Source organism: Fulmarus glacialis, unplaced genomic scaffold, assembly GCF_000690835.1.
Source record: "Fulmarus glacialis isolate BGI_N327 unplaced genomic scaffold, ASM69083v1 scaffold747, whole genome shotgun sequence".
NCBI lineage: Eukaryota > Metazoa > Chordata > Aves > Procellariiformes > Procellariidae > Fulmarus > Fulmarus glacialis.
This window is the reverse complement of record NW_009224843.1, coordinates 39778-53895: the sequence shown is the minus strand read 5'-3', so window position 1 is coordinate 53895 and position 14118 is coordinate 39778. Positions and strand designations below refer to the sequence as shown.

At 37.3% G+C, this 14118-nt stretch overlaps 1 protein-coding gene across 1 annotated transcript in view; it reads left to right on the top strand.

The window, feature by feature from the left end:
* Positions 1-14118, top strand: part of LOC104080009 (neurobeachin-like) — a 48139-nt gene that overhangs the window by 13538 nt on the left and 20483 nt on the right. Inside the window, exons 3-5 of the mRNA XM_009582256.1 lie at positions 7813-7902; positions 9393-9585; positions 12191-12262. Of these exons, the coding sequence (XP_009580551.1) occupies positions 7813-7902; positions 9393-9585; positions 12191-12262 (355 nt within the window). The remainder of the gene's footprint in view (positions 1-7812; positions 7903-9392; positions 9586-12190; positions 12263-14118) is intronic.

The following is a 14118-nucleotide window of genomic DNA, read 5'->3' as shown; positions in this document are numbered from 1 at the left end:
GCAAATACCAGCTAGGACACATCTGCAATTCTGCATGTTGTGATGCTTTGATTACCGTCGCACAAAGGAGTAATACAAAGGAGTAGTATCAACAGGGAAATTCTATGTTGCAGGTGTACATTTTAGTAATTTGCATTGCAGAATCAAGATGTCAAAGAGAAGCTTGTTCCATAGACCTAAACACCAGATGGGAAAGATCATCTAGATTGGCCTCTCACCCAACAAATCACATAGAGCTTTTGTCCATGTAACCTTTTGAATGTAATCATAAGTATTGGTGTCTGAATAACGAAAAGAGGATATGGAAGTGTCTCCTTATATAGGTAGAGTTTAGGTGATGAGAAATTATTTCAGTCAGTCACCTTAAATGTTTATAATCCAAAAACAATACGAGGGAATGTCTTCAGACAGGATAAAATTGCCTGTCAGATCGAGAGGAATCCTTGTTTCTGAGGTTGTCCATTACCTAACAATAGGAAAATGATTTCAGGGCAATTATCGGTCATCTAAAAATAAAAAATCCTGATTGCCAAGGTTTCAAAACCTTACCTATTTATGGGATGAAGTTACATATTTAATGAATTATTGTATCATGCTATTACATCTCTCACAAAAGTAACTTAGCAGTAAAATCTTTTCTAATGTATGTACTCAGTAACTTAATGATCAAAGAAAGCAACATTTTCTTTTATAAACTTAATACAGATTTGGGAGAATGATGACAGAGCAATGATTTCATTTGGCATGACATCAATGAACACACAAGAGTTTCAGTAAATGTTACCAGTCTGTATGGGACAGGAATTATTACAAACGTGAACATAAGAAATACAATAGTTCACCTGAAGAAAATAATGGCATGAAGTGAGTCTTTATATGAGGGGCGACCTCATCGCTCTCTGCAGCTTTTTGAGGAGGGGAAGTGGAGAGGGAGGTGCTGGATATCCAGTGACTGGATGCGTGGGAATGGTTCAAAGCTGCACCAGGGATGTTTAGACTCGACATTAGGAAGCATTTCTTTACCAAGAGGGTGGTCAAACACTGGAACAGGCTTCCTAGAGAGGTGGTCAATGCCCCAAGCCTGTCAGTGTTTAAGAGACATTTGGTCAATGCCCTTAACAACATGCTTTAACTTTTGGTCAGCCCTGAAATGGTCAGGCAGTTGGACTAGATGATCTTTGTAAGTCCCTTCCAACTGAAATATTCTATTCTATTCTATTCTATTCTATTCTATTCTATTCTATTCTATTCTATTCTATTTGAAAGAGAAAAAAGATAAAATAATTTTGAATGCAATTGTAAACAAAACTATAGAAAAATGTATGACTTTCTTCAGTTCCAGCCTATGTTTAGAGTTTGCACAGCATTGATTCTACAAGCAAAGGGATGGTCCCTGTCTGACTTGTATACAGGCAAACAGTGGGGAAGAAAAGGCAGCGAAATTGCCACAGGCTGGGAGCAAAACCTGCAGTTTTAAAGATTATCACAACTATAAAAACAAAGTGATGAACTGAGCAGTGTGGCCTGAGGAGTCCCTGTAACAGCATAGACCTTGTCAGAGGAATTGGGAGTTAAAGCTATTTGCTTTAGAGCATAATAGAGTTTGCTATAGTTTTTAGTGTAATTTAATGAGAGAATTTCATTATATCAGTGGTAAACTCCTTTGTTCCAGGCAGAGTTGGAAGGATGCAAGAAAGAGAAAAACTATAGAAAATTGTTTTTTTTCCTTCTGGTATAGTTAGGAAGGGAGGGGAGCATTTCACTCCTTGACATCAGCCTTTTTCAGTGCAGGGAAGTTTTTAATGATTTTCAGGGGGATAGGCTGCTAGAGAGGAAAAGGAAGTATTTGTGATCAGGCACACAGGAACCTCGCACATGAGAGTATGCCTGAAAGAGTAAGGGAGACTCAGCTAAACCTGCCCTGGCTGCAGGACATCCATCTTTATGGTATTTTTGCTTTATCTTCTCTGTTTCTGTTTGTGAGATGTATTGAATTTATTTCCCATTTGCAGTGCATTAACCAAATGCTTGCTTAAGCTGGCAGAGTGTTTAAAATATTTTTCTGTCATGAGAGGCATATTGGGCTACCAGGGGCAAGAATGGGAGAACTATAAAGGTGAAAGAGGGAAGAACTAGGTATCACAATTAGTAGCTTAATGAGGTAAATGTGAAAGCTAAAAGGCAGCGCTGCCCAAGACAAATAAGGTCACCGATGTGACTCATGCCTGTAAAGAGAATGGGAGATCTTACCTTTCACATTTTCATTCCTTTCGTAGTACTATTTCCTTTCACAGGGGAATGAGGAAGAAGTTCAGGGGTGGACTGACTCTGGGAGGAGGCTGAAGGTCAGCTCTGAGCTATTGGTCTTCTGCTGGGGAGCCATTTAATTGCGCATTGGATCCAATGAGATACCTCCTGTGAAGGGAAGGATCTTAAGGTTACCCCCTCTCCATTGTTAAATTAATAAAGTAGTGACCTGCAGAGAAAATCCATTTCTGTGCCCATCTTTCAGTCCCTTGAGTATCCTGATTAAATAACCGATTGTATCGAAGCCTCCAGACTAGTTGAGTCATTCCTTGTCTTTAAACTACAGCACTTCTTTGCTCCAAACGTACAATAATAAAATGGAAATCAATACTCTTAACCTAACTTGTCAAAAGTCCTGAAGATATCGATGCTGTTTAACATAAAAAAGCAGTATCTCACACCACTCATACAAACCAGTAATATTTTCAAGCTGCTTATGCTACCCACCAAAAGGCTGTCAATCATGTTTGCTCTGAAGAAGACGGTGCTTGGGGGCTGTTGAGTGTGCTGGCTGCATGGGTGGGAGAGCATATAAAGGATTCCTCAGTTCACTTGGATGCAAAAATGAAATAAACTTTCAGGAAAGGCAAAGATGGATGACTCTTGCTGTGGTGCATATTTCTCAAATGCCTACGGATTTTGGCTCTTCATTAGGCTTAGTCCCCCTGCACAGGGGAAAAGGGATTGTAGAAAAACCTGAACGTGGTACATAAGAGGAACAAAACACACCAGAATTATGAGAATTAGAAATAAAAAGACTGAGTATGTAAAAAAAGTAGTAAAATCATAGAGAAACTAAGCTAATACATATTTTAGAAAGTTTAACTGGTTATGGTAATAATCAGTGAAGATTAATAAAACAAGGCTACTTCACATAAGAATAAATAATGTATTAATGTCTGCAGTGCAGTCTGGTTTTAGGAATTTCTTTCTTCCCTCCACGATTCAAAGTAAAAGTGCTCACGCTTTTATATTTCTTGTGTTATGTAGTCACCATACAGCTCTCTCAGCAAAGGGGAGTTTCCAAATGAGATGGACAATTAATATCTTCTTTGGTGATTTTACCTGCATTTCTAACGACCTTTTTTAGAGAAAAAGTATGGTAAAAATAAAAACTGCTTCATGACTTACCCTTTTTGCAAACGTATGACAAAGAGCAAACAAAACCTTCACTTTTGTGGTATTTTGGATGAATCAATTCTAGCATTTTCATTTAGATTAGGACTGTGCTTCTGAAATAAATCTGCAGGTCATCCCTATTTGCCATGCTTTCGGTCACACTGCAGAGCAGTTTTGAAGTGTGTGAACTGGCCTCTAAGCTACAGAAGCAGAGTGTTCCAGGGATGCAGCTAGTAGAGCTCAGCTGATGGAGGTCTGCAGCCCATGCTGGAGCCAGCCTGGTGGGAAAACCCTGCAGTGGGCAGGTTTCAGCATGAGTTCCTCAAAACCAACTCTTTTGCTCTGCAGCTCTGCTCCTATTGGGTTTTACACTGCTTGCTGTTGGAGACATTGCCTTTGACCACTAAAATAGTTCTTATACCTAAAGAAACAGATTGCTTGAATTCTTTAATGCAGATTTGTGTTTCTTTCAACCAGAATTAAGAAATAAAAAACAAATAATTTGGTAGGCTGCATAACGAGCAAAGCAAATGTATTGAACCCACCATTCCACAAGAAGCTGACACTAAGGACTGATCCTCCAAGTTGCAGAGGAGCATCCCAGTATCCTTGTGAATGTACAGTCTGCCTTTAAGCATAAAAATTGGAACCTAATAATTTATTTCCTTTGAGCAAAACATATTTAGGCTATCAGTTATTGTAACTAAGATTAGCATCATTCATAAGATTGTATGATTTTATGTATTGATTTCTTGGCAAAAAATGTATGTAAACATATAATATGAATCTCTCTATATTGTTAGATGGCCAATATTAAGTGCTGTGAAGTTGTATTTTGCTTGATTGCATAAATTAGGATGTGTGGGATCAACTCATTTTAAACTTTGAATTGCCAGCAAGTTTGCAGATATTTTTTCTTTCCTTGTTCTGACCTACGATTATAAAATAATAGGCTAGACCCATTTTACCTTCTGCAATACATGATCATATCCTAACAGATATGAACTCCTTGAAGTGTCTGGAGTACAAATCTCATTTTATGTGTCTAAAAACAGTAGGGAATCTCAAATCAGCTCACTAAATAGCTTTTCTGCAACACCTTATTAAGAAAGTGAAAACTAATATAATTGCCATTTTGCTGTTCCAAAAGCGTTAAATCTGGCAGCCGTTGAATTCCAAGCTTATACTGTTTCTACAGGAAGGACATTTGAAGGTGAAATGAGAATAAACTTTATTTTATTAAAATCTGTATTAAATTGACTAGAATGTGTGTCTCAGGGAGTGGTGTAGCACTTTGCACACAGTACTCAAAATCTGATGGGAGAAAAGGAATTGCTTATTTAGAATGAAATGTTTAAGACCATTAAATAAATCTAAAGTTTGATGATTTACAGTTCAAGAAAAACTGCGGTGTACACTTACCAGTTTACAGATTAGTTTCAGATACAGCCAGAGTTCTCTTGTAAACAAATCAATGTATTACATTATTATTCACAGATCTGTTCTGTACCTGCTTTTCATTTTGTGTCAAGTGATCTGATAGGAGGCAGCATTAGGAATACCCTTGGGCCAGTCACTTTATCTCTGTATGCTTATGTTTATCTTCTGTGTAAGTTTTGACAAGGTTTTTCTGTCCTTTTTAAGTGTTGTGAGCTCTAGAGAGGAATACCAGTTGTAGCTGTGTACAGCTGTGGTGTTGTGCAGACTATAGTCTCAGTGCAGTAGTTGAATATTACGGGTATTTCTAAAGAAACATTGTTTAGATGCTTTAACACTTCTAAGAGTTGTCAGTTTTACAAATGGTAATTTTGAAAGAAAAGGATAACATTACTATCCATGGGGTGGGGGAAAGGCAGTTGTCTTTGTAAGTGCAAGCCAGCAAAAATATTCAATATTCCCTGAATATCAAGGTCTTGATTCTGCATTAGTTCTGGTTACGGAAGGACTTGACATTAACTTAAATGTTTTAAAATTATGTATGTGAAACACGTAAAGTGTGTGAGTATTTACCAGGACATCTTCAGCTGTAAAATAACAGTTGCTTTTGACAGTTATGTTTTAAGTGTCCGTTCCTCATAATCTGAAAAATTCATGCTGGTTTATTATCATATTCTGCTTCTCTTTCTCTTCCCCTGTTACTATCATAAATCTATCTGAACTGGGAGGCAAAGCCAGCAAAGTTTATGTGTGCAGAATTTATAGCCAAACAACCAGAATTTGCCAAGACTGGACAACATGAAAGTAAATGTGTAAATTAGAATTGGGCTGCACTGAAAAAAAAAAATTAATAATTCATTTCAGTATGCCTGCGAGAGAACAGAAGTATTATTTAAGGGATCACTATAAAGGGTGGGAGAGGAAGAGCTGGGTTTTGTTCAGTAGTGCTGCCAAATACAATTCACACTCTTATTTCAACACAGAATTCTTTCAAAAATTAAAATTAAATTAACCTTGATAATTATTTGAAAAAAAAAGAAAAATGGAAATTACTTTTCTCAAAATACTATTGACAGATCTGCATGGAATCATGCAGCGCCTGATATTCTTGATATTAGTCTTTGTCATTTTGAAAATGAAATTCACAAACAAGTATAATTTCCTTCCCTTCTCTCCGCCAACCAAATCAGTTATAAGTACTAAATGTAATAGAAAATACTACATTTGATTTGACTTGAAGTGAATATGCCTGTATAAAAAGTGTCTGCATGAATGAAGGTATCTACACAGCATGTAAAGAGATACTGTTTATATGCTACATATAGATAGCTGCTCTATAGACTTGTACACGCATGCACCCACACAACTGCATTGGTTTTGTATAAAATTACACTATGATTTTAAAATAATTAATCATTAAATGATGTTAATAAAACCCGAGATGCTCACCAGTTCCCCGGAAACACTCTGTGCCTTGGAGACTAAAGTCCACTCTGAATTAGTCAACAAGCAAGAAATCACCTGTGCTGGGATAATTACAGCATCAAATGTGCTAAGGCTAGAATCCATTGAAAGTCCTTCAGCCGCTTGACTGGACTTTGCATTAAGTTTCTTTTTTGGCAAATGTTTGTTTGTGGTATTCCATTATATACCTGTCAATCTAGGGCATCAAGAGTGGTAGACATTAGTGACCTGTTAGGAAATCTCTCTCTAACATCTGTTCTTGCATCTATGCTGTGAAGTGGAGGAAAACACAGATTGGCTTGTAGGAATTACAAAATATGTAGATTAAAAGGATTCTTCTGTATCATGAAGTATTTATTATACTTCTTACCATTTTATGTCTGAAAGAAATAACGTAATTTACCAAGATAGTAATGTTTTTGGTGGTTTTTTCATGTTCTTTGTATGGTAGTGAATGAAAAATTCATAAAGCTCGCAAGAAAAATATTAAGGGTCAGTAGTGCAGGGTACAGTATATATATAGGTACATAATGCACAGTGCATTTCAGAATCTGCCAGTTTAGTTTTCTATGAACGCTTTATTCTCGATTTCACAAAGTCAGATAAAATAGTACCTGTCTATCTGAAAAATAAGGAGTGTTCTTTAACAGTATTGCTTTTACAAGCATCAATCTTTTGCCAAAGTTTTAAGAATATATCTTAAATGTATTTTTGTTTGAATGAACTGTTTGAGTAGTGGAAACATCTCAGTATACGGGCTGTATTCTACTCCCTATCAAATTACTCCAGATTTATTCTGAAAGTAGAATTTAGTCTTGAAGAATGCATTGAAATTGCTAAGTTTTCATTTCGAACCTGTGAAGCCTGAAAGCCCATGAAACAGTGCGATGAAATTAGGCATGAAATAAATATTCAGTGAATGTATGCAACTTGGAGAGATTTTTACATTAGTGTGAATGTGCCTGGCAAGATTTGTTTCTGGCATTTTTTTGTTTTAACCTACTAATGTTGTTGTTGAAATAGTAATTATTTTGTTTTTATTATATTTTATACATGAATTTTGTTTCTCAGTTTGCTTTTCTTTCCCCTCATTTAAGATTCCAGAGGCTTATTTTATTAGAGATCCTCATACTTTCCTCCTTACAAAGGACTTTATTAAGGTATATATGTTCTTTTTAGTGCAAAAAAAAGCTCTCTCAAGACCTGAACTGCATGTCCTCACAGGTTAACATTTTCACATATAACGTCAGTTACTGGAAATGAGAATGGTTAGTTGGTTAACTGAAGCATGCTTGAAAGGAGAAACAAAGCTTGTCTACAAAATACTAACACTTGGATGAGTCTGCAGCCTGGGAGGAGAGCACCGGGTGAATTTTCTGGACTTTTTTCATGGCTGACTTGGGATATGCCTGCATTGTCACACAGTGTGTTGACCTCTCTCCTTGACGCATATTGCTCATGACAGTCCCTCTCCCTTGCCCGCAGGCCATGGAGGTGCAGATACAGAACTTTGGACAGACGCCATCGCAGTTGCTCATTGAGCCCCATCCACCTCGGAGCTCTGCCATGCACCTGGTGAGACATAACTGCTGGCCGGGAATGCATTCCCTTTGAACCTGAGGATCCTTTGTAGGTCACAAAGTACCCATTTAAGCAACACTTTTAATGCCCTCCGTTGCCCATGCAGCTGTACTTTCTCCTGGCAGAAACGGCTCGCAGTGCTCTAGTACAGCAAGGTGGAGGTTTGAATAGCTTTAGCTTCCTATAGTCCTGGCTTTTCCTGTCTAATATTGTATAAAAAGGCCCTATCTTTATAAATATACGCTTGATAAACACATATTTACATTCTTATTTCTGCAAGTAGTGGGAATGACTGTAGGCTTTTCTTAGAGTGAGCATGTTGTTTTGTTTTGTTTTAAAGGATGCATTGTTAGGGGCTGATTTATGAACAATGCCTGCTTGAAAAAAATGAAGTATTGGAGTTCAAATTGTACTGGAATCCTCCCGCCTGTTCCCCCGGGAGAATACAATGTATATTTCGAATTTCAATTTGAACTCCCAAAATTCATTCCCAACGCATTCTTCTCTCTGCTTCTTGCAAAGATTTTTATATGAAATAGCCAGACTGAATGAGACAGATCTCTGTGCCCCTCAGTGCCTTTGATTAAATGCTTAGAGCTAGATATTTTCTTTTAGGTTTTGTAAATCTACAGTAATACGTGCAGTAGTTTCAATCATTTTATCTATCTACAAGGAAATCACTCTATCTAGTTGGACACTGTGGAAGTGGGAATTGATCTGGAAGTGTTAGCTGCGTTAAGTAATGTGTAGATGTCAAATGAACATAATATTTATTTTATATTCTTAAGATATGGATAATATATTTTCAAAAATAATTTAAAGCAATAAGTAGAAAGGATTATTTGAAATTCTAGAAATAATTCTGTTTGTTATAGCAGTGATTGAAAAAAAAAATTAAAAACAGTATTTAATAACAGCATTGTTGTCCATGTACAAAAAACTGTGTCACTTGTAGAATCATCAGACTCCTTAATAAGTATATGCTTTATATAGAATTAAATTGTCTATGTTTGGAAGTGCTGTATGTAAAGAATTCTTTCATATAAAGAATTCATTAAGGAAAATTAAATATCTGGGAGTTTTTGAGTCTCTCTTAAAATTTCTTTTTTCAACCGTTGTAGTTTATAGCATTTATATTTATGATGTATTAATTGATAAACTATTTTATTTGACTTGTATCTCTATTGTATTGATATTATAATTTTACATTTTCCTGTATATTAATTAATGCCAATGGTCATTTTGCACCCTGTAACGATAACCCTTACCATACCTATTCTCTACTTGTCCTCGTGTAATGATCCGATAATAGCTTCTGGTCTTGCTCTCCTCCATCACTAGTGTAGATGCGCAGGTAGCGTTGTTTTCCCTCTATGTGCACGTGCTTGCCTGCTCTTTTTTAACCTCGTTTTCCCTCAGACCTCCTCACTAATTGTGTTATCCCTTCTGTTTTCTTCTGCTCTCTTCTCCTTTCTACTCAACAGTGTTTCCTTCCACAGAGCCCCCTCATGTTTAAAGATCAGATGCAGCAGGATGTCATCATGGTGCTGAAGTTCCCGTCAAATTCCCCTGTCACACACGTGGCAGCCAACACGCTGCCCCACCTGACCATTCCTGCCGTGGTGACCGTCACCTGCAGCAGGCTGTTTGCAGTCAATCGGTGGCACAACACAGTGGGTAGGTTCTCATGGGCACATTTCCTTCAAATTTGAAGACCTTAACAGTACAGCTTTAATTTTGAGTGCAATTTAGCTAGATGTGGGCTAATCTCACTCACCTGCCTGTGCACAAAAATTTACTGTTTTTTCAGGTTTGTGTCAAATAATCAAAGCTTGTGTTTCCTCTGGTGTCATTCCTAGAAACACTTTCCCTAACAGCAGCACATCACCATGGCAGCCAATCGATTTGTGGTTACATCAGGATCAGCCTTTGATATAATGCTTTTCAGGAGAGTGCCGCTGTTCTTGACACAGCCGATATTAGTATGTCCCAGGTTTCAGGAATAATACCGGCATGCTAGAGAGTGTACATCACTGTCTGCTGCTTGAGAGAGATTTCAGGTCTGTCCAGGAGCTTGTCATAAGCCTTCACCTGGGTCACCGTTAGATAATGTGGGACCCTAAGCAAGCCTAAGCAGCTGGACACTGAACTATTCTGAAGAGAAGTTTCCTTATTCCCTCCCAAAAGCCCGTTCAATGAGGTCATCCCAAAATTCCCTTCCAGCCCCTCTGCTCACCTCTCCATATTGCTGCTAGAACTGTCCTGTCTCCTCACCTGGACATGTAGATTCTGAGGTTGTCCCAGGGATTGCTAAATAGGCAGTGGGGCCATGAGCTACTGCCCTGCTTGGGAATGAACAGATTTCAAAGGTGGCTTCCTGCTGTGATAGCTCTTATGTTGCAGCATCTGGAAACTTTTGAAGGTTTCTTACCACCTGGGAGAAACAAGAAGGTACCTGGTGTTTGAGAGTGTGACTCAGCAGCTGACTCAGGAACTTTGTAGGGACTAGGCAAAAAAAGAAAAATCCTCCCCTCTTTGCAGAACAGGAGGACCCCCTGGACAAAATATGTCCTTCTGCAGAGGGATTTGTGAGATTTAGCTTAGATGTCTACCTCCAATAGACTTAAATGTAAACATCTCCTAATAATCCAAGTCAGGTGAAATAGATCCCACCTCTTATGCACAAGGCTGTCCGAAGACGGGTGTTACAAGCAATAATTAGAAGAATGAATGAGAATTCCCTTATAGGCATGCATTAGAGGAACTGTCAGAGAAAGTAAAGGTAATACCATTCTGAATTCTTGAATAGTAATATAAGTTTTAATGTGACTTTTATTCTGAATGTTTAAATAATGTTAGCATGAATATTAAAATTTCACATGTATTCAGAATGTTCCTGTTCTCTGTTTACAAACAAACAGACAGGATAGGTTAATCTACAGGAATGTACACACAGAGGACTTTTACCGTTGTGGGATGTATGTAGAGCTTTATGTTTAAGGGTTTATACACAGTGAAAGGCATTTACAAAGCCATCTCACAGTAGAATCAAATGAATCTAAGTTAATTCTAGTAAAGATCTGTCCCAAACTGGTTTGATTTTGAAAGAAGAGAAAAAAAGGAGGGAAGGAGAGGTTCTCAGAGCAGTGGTTTTCCGAAGCTGGCAGGGCCAGCTGTAGCTTGTGTTTTCTTTCACATCCTCCAGTTGTCTATTGCAGTAGTAGAAAATAACAATTATTACTGAATACAAGGGTTATTAGTGGAGAGTTCTTTATGTGTAATATAAGGCAGAAACATTGAAACTAGTAAAAGCTGCGCTCATGGGAGTTCTTGTTCAGCGTAGTCAGGAAACTATGCACTTTTCTAACCTGGATTAGGATTTAACCACTCAAGTGCCCTCTAACTGCAGTTCCTTCTAACTGGGGATCAAGATAGACATCATATAAAATACAGCACTTCACCACATCTTCAAGCCTGCATCATTATCTTTGATCTACTGAAAACAGTAGAGTTAGAAATATGAACTAAGCCAGACAAGGCCCAAGAACATAACAATCTCCGTCATCAGTTTGCACTCAGAGTTTATTCTCCAGAACTCTGTATCTCTTATGGAGGATACTCTTGTGCAACATGGCACTTCCTGACAAAAATTGTGTTTTCAGTAGCAGCCATTGTGATTTATGATAGGGAAGGTGCTCAGAAGAGCCAAAGCAATGCTATCCGTGCATGAGAGCAGATAACACTAAATATGGAGCCACTGATGAACAGCTTAAGGACTGCTCAAGTTAGAAGTAATAAGAATAATTGTGGCAAATTTACTGTAGACCACACTTTCCCAGCTAAAAACTCTAGATAAGTCCATGAAAAGGTCCAAGTTTCTGTCACTTACAGGTTTCCTATATAAGAAACTCATAACTATGTTTACTCCAATTATTTTTCTTTTCTGTGCTATTATTAGATCTCACCCAGTGCTCAAATATAAAAAAATTCTCTGTTACACTGTTTTAAATGAGTTATTTAATGGATGTTTGTGGCTGGAGAAATCGTGATGAAATTAGTGCTCATACATTTATACTTACTATTACATAACTGAAGAATTAACAAATGCATATTTCTGTAGCACAGAGGAAGGAATCTTAAAAGCTTCATAGAACAAGTAATAGTAAGAAGTTACTTTTTTATATATATAATAATCCTATAATGCAATTTTAAACCTAGAAAAATCACATAAAAATTTAGACCAGAAGATTCCTGTGTGCTTTATTCTTCCTTTCATGTTTAGGCCTTCGGGGAGCCCCAGGATATTCTTTGGATCAAGCCCACCATCTTCCAATCGAAATGGATCCATTGATTGGTATGTCAAGATGAAAATGTAGCGATATATTTGAAAACGGCATTTTCAAGAATTATTGATTAAGCTATATTTTTATATTATGCTTCATTTAACATGGAAGATAGGAAAATATTTATTCTTGTCAGTCCTGGAGAACTAAAAGCATTAGCTATTGATGCTGAATGAATTACATGAGTGCTATTTGTTATTAACATCACCAGCAATTGGTATTTAAGAAACAACCAATTAAGTCAGTTACATTGTCAGCCCATATCTATAATTCTGTTCTCTTATCAGGTCACATTAGGAAAATAAAATGTGAAGGTCTGGTAGAGTTCACATATTTTCATTTCTTACAGCCAGCACTGTGTATATCAGTGAAGATCCATTTCTTTTCATTCAATTTATAATTAGGCTTGTTTTAGTTGGCATTACTAAATTAATAAAGAAAAGGTTGGATTTTAAAAATTGATACATGATTGTATTTTTTAAATCCAAAAATATTTGAGAAAGTGAAGTATTTTGAGAAACAGCATCTGCTTAAACTGTTAGAGAGATTGCAGGACTTGTATCCCTAACAGTCGTTATTTCTCTTTAATTGCAACTATTTGCTTTGTGGTTGTTTGGGGTTTTTTTTTGCAGGAGGTATATTTTTGAGACAGAAATTGTGGATAGGGAAGATTCTTAGAGCCTATTTTGCAGCATCAGTGAGAAAAAAATACTTTTTTAAACATCTCCAGATGAAAAGTTCCTTTTTCGTCTGTGTCAATATTCGCGGTTGAAAGATTTATGTCACAAGTAGCTCAGGAGAGTTAGCTTTCTCATTTTGTATGCTTCATTTGCTTATATAATGACAATGGTTTTCTCTTCAGATTTTCCTCTCAAAAGCTAGGGCACAACTATTGTGCCCACCTGTTCTGGAAATTTGAGTAATTTGTTATTCATTATCTTTCAGTGGATGGACATAGAGGATCTGGTAATTTAAATATGTGTTCTTGGAATGTACACAAACATGGTATTAACTTTCACAAGCAAATTTAAAATAGGGGTTTTTTTTGGTTGAGTCTCTTATTTCATGCAGTTGTGAGCAATTTAACTAGAAAAACCAAAAATAGGGACAAAAGAAATTTCACAATATTATCTGCATTAAGTCGTGTTCCTATGGTAGGAGAAACATGTCTCTCAGAGTGAGTTTTATCTCACCTAACTTCAGTTATCTGAAGTTAGTTGTCAAGATTCCCTTCATAGCTACTGTAGGAAGAGAAACTGTCCTCTGGAGTTGTCTAGCACTTGGACAGCTATTACAGCATGAGGTGACTTGCCATGTGAAGTGATGTCTCTCTCTCCAGGGAGTATAGAGGGAGCATAGATAATTAACTTAGATTACATACTGAACTTTTAGAAAGTTAATATTAGGTGAGAGGGAACACACCTTCATTGTATTGCCAAATCCTGTCTGTTGTGTGTCATGGGAACTGAATAGCACATTAGGTCCGTCTGACAGTGGGGGTGGTGGGATTCTGCATGAACCATTCCTTTTCCCTCTATCTGGGGGAATTTCCAGGTGGCATTGCCTCTTTTAACATTACTGCCCGTGGCTCCCTGCTTGAGGAGTAGATGAGAAGTCAGTGTTAAAAAAAACACACTCAATTTAAATTGCTTCATTGGTTGAATCCTTACGTCTGTGATCCGGTTAAGCTTCTGCAGGTATGGGGGATGTCAAGGTCACACAACACAAGCTGGGATATTTTCTGTAGGAGAGGTACCAACCAGCAAGGATTGACTTTCCGCAGTATTGTTAGTGTTGACTTGGGATTTTAAATGGACTTCCATCACTTCCCCCTAGTTCAGTTTGATTTTGGAGTGTACTTCAGCAG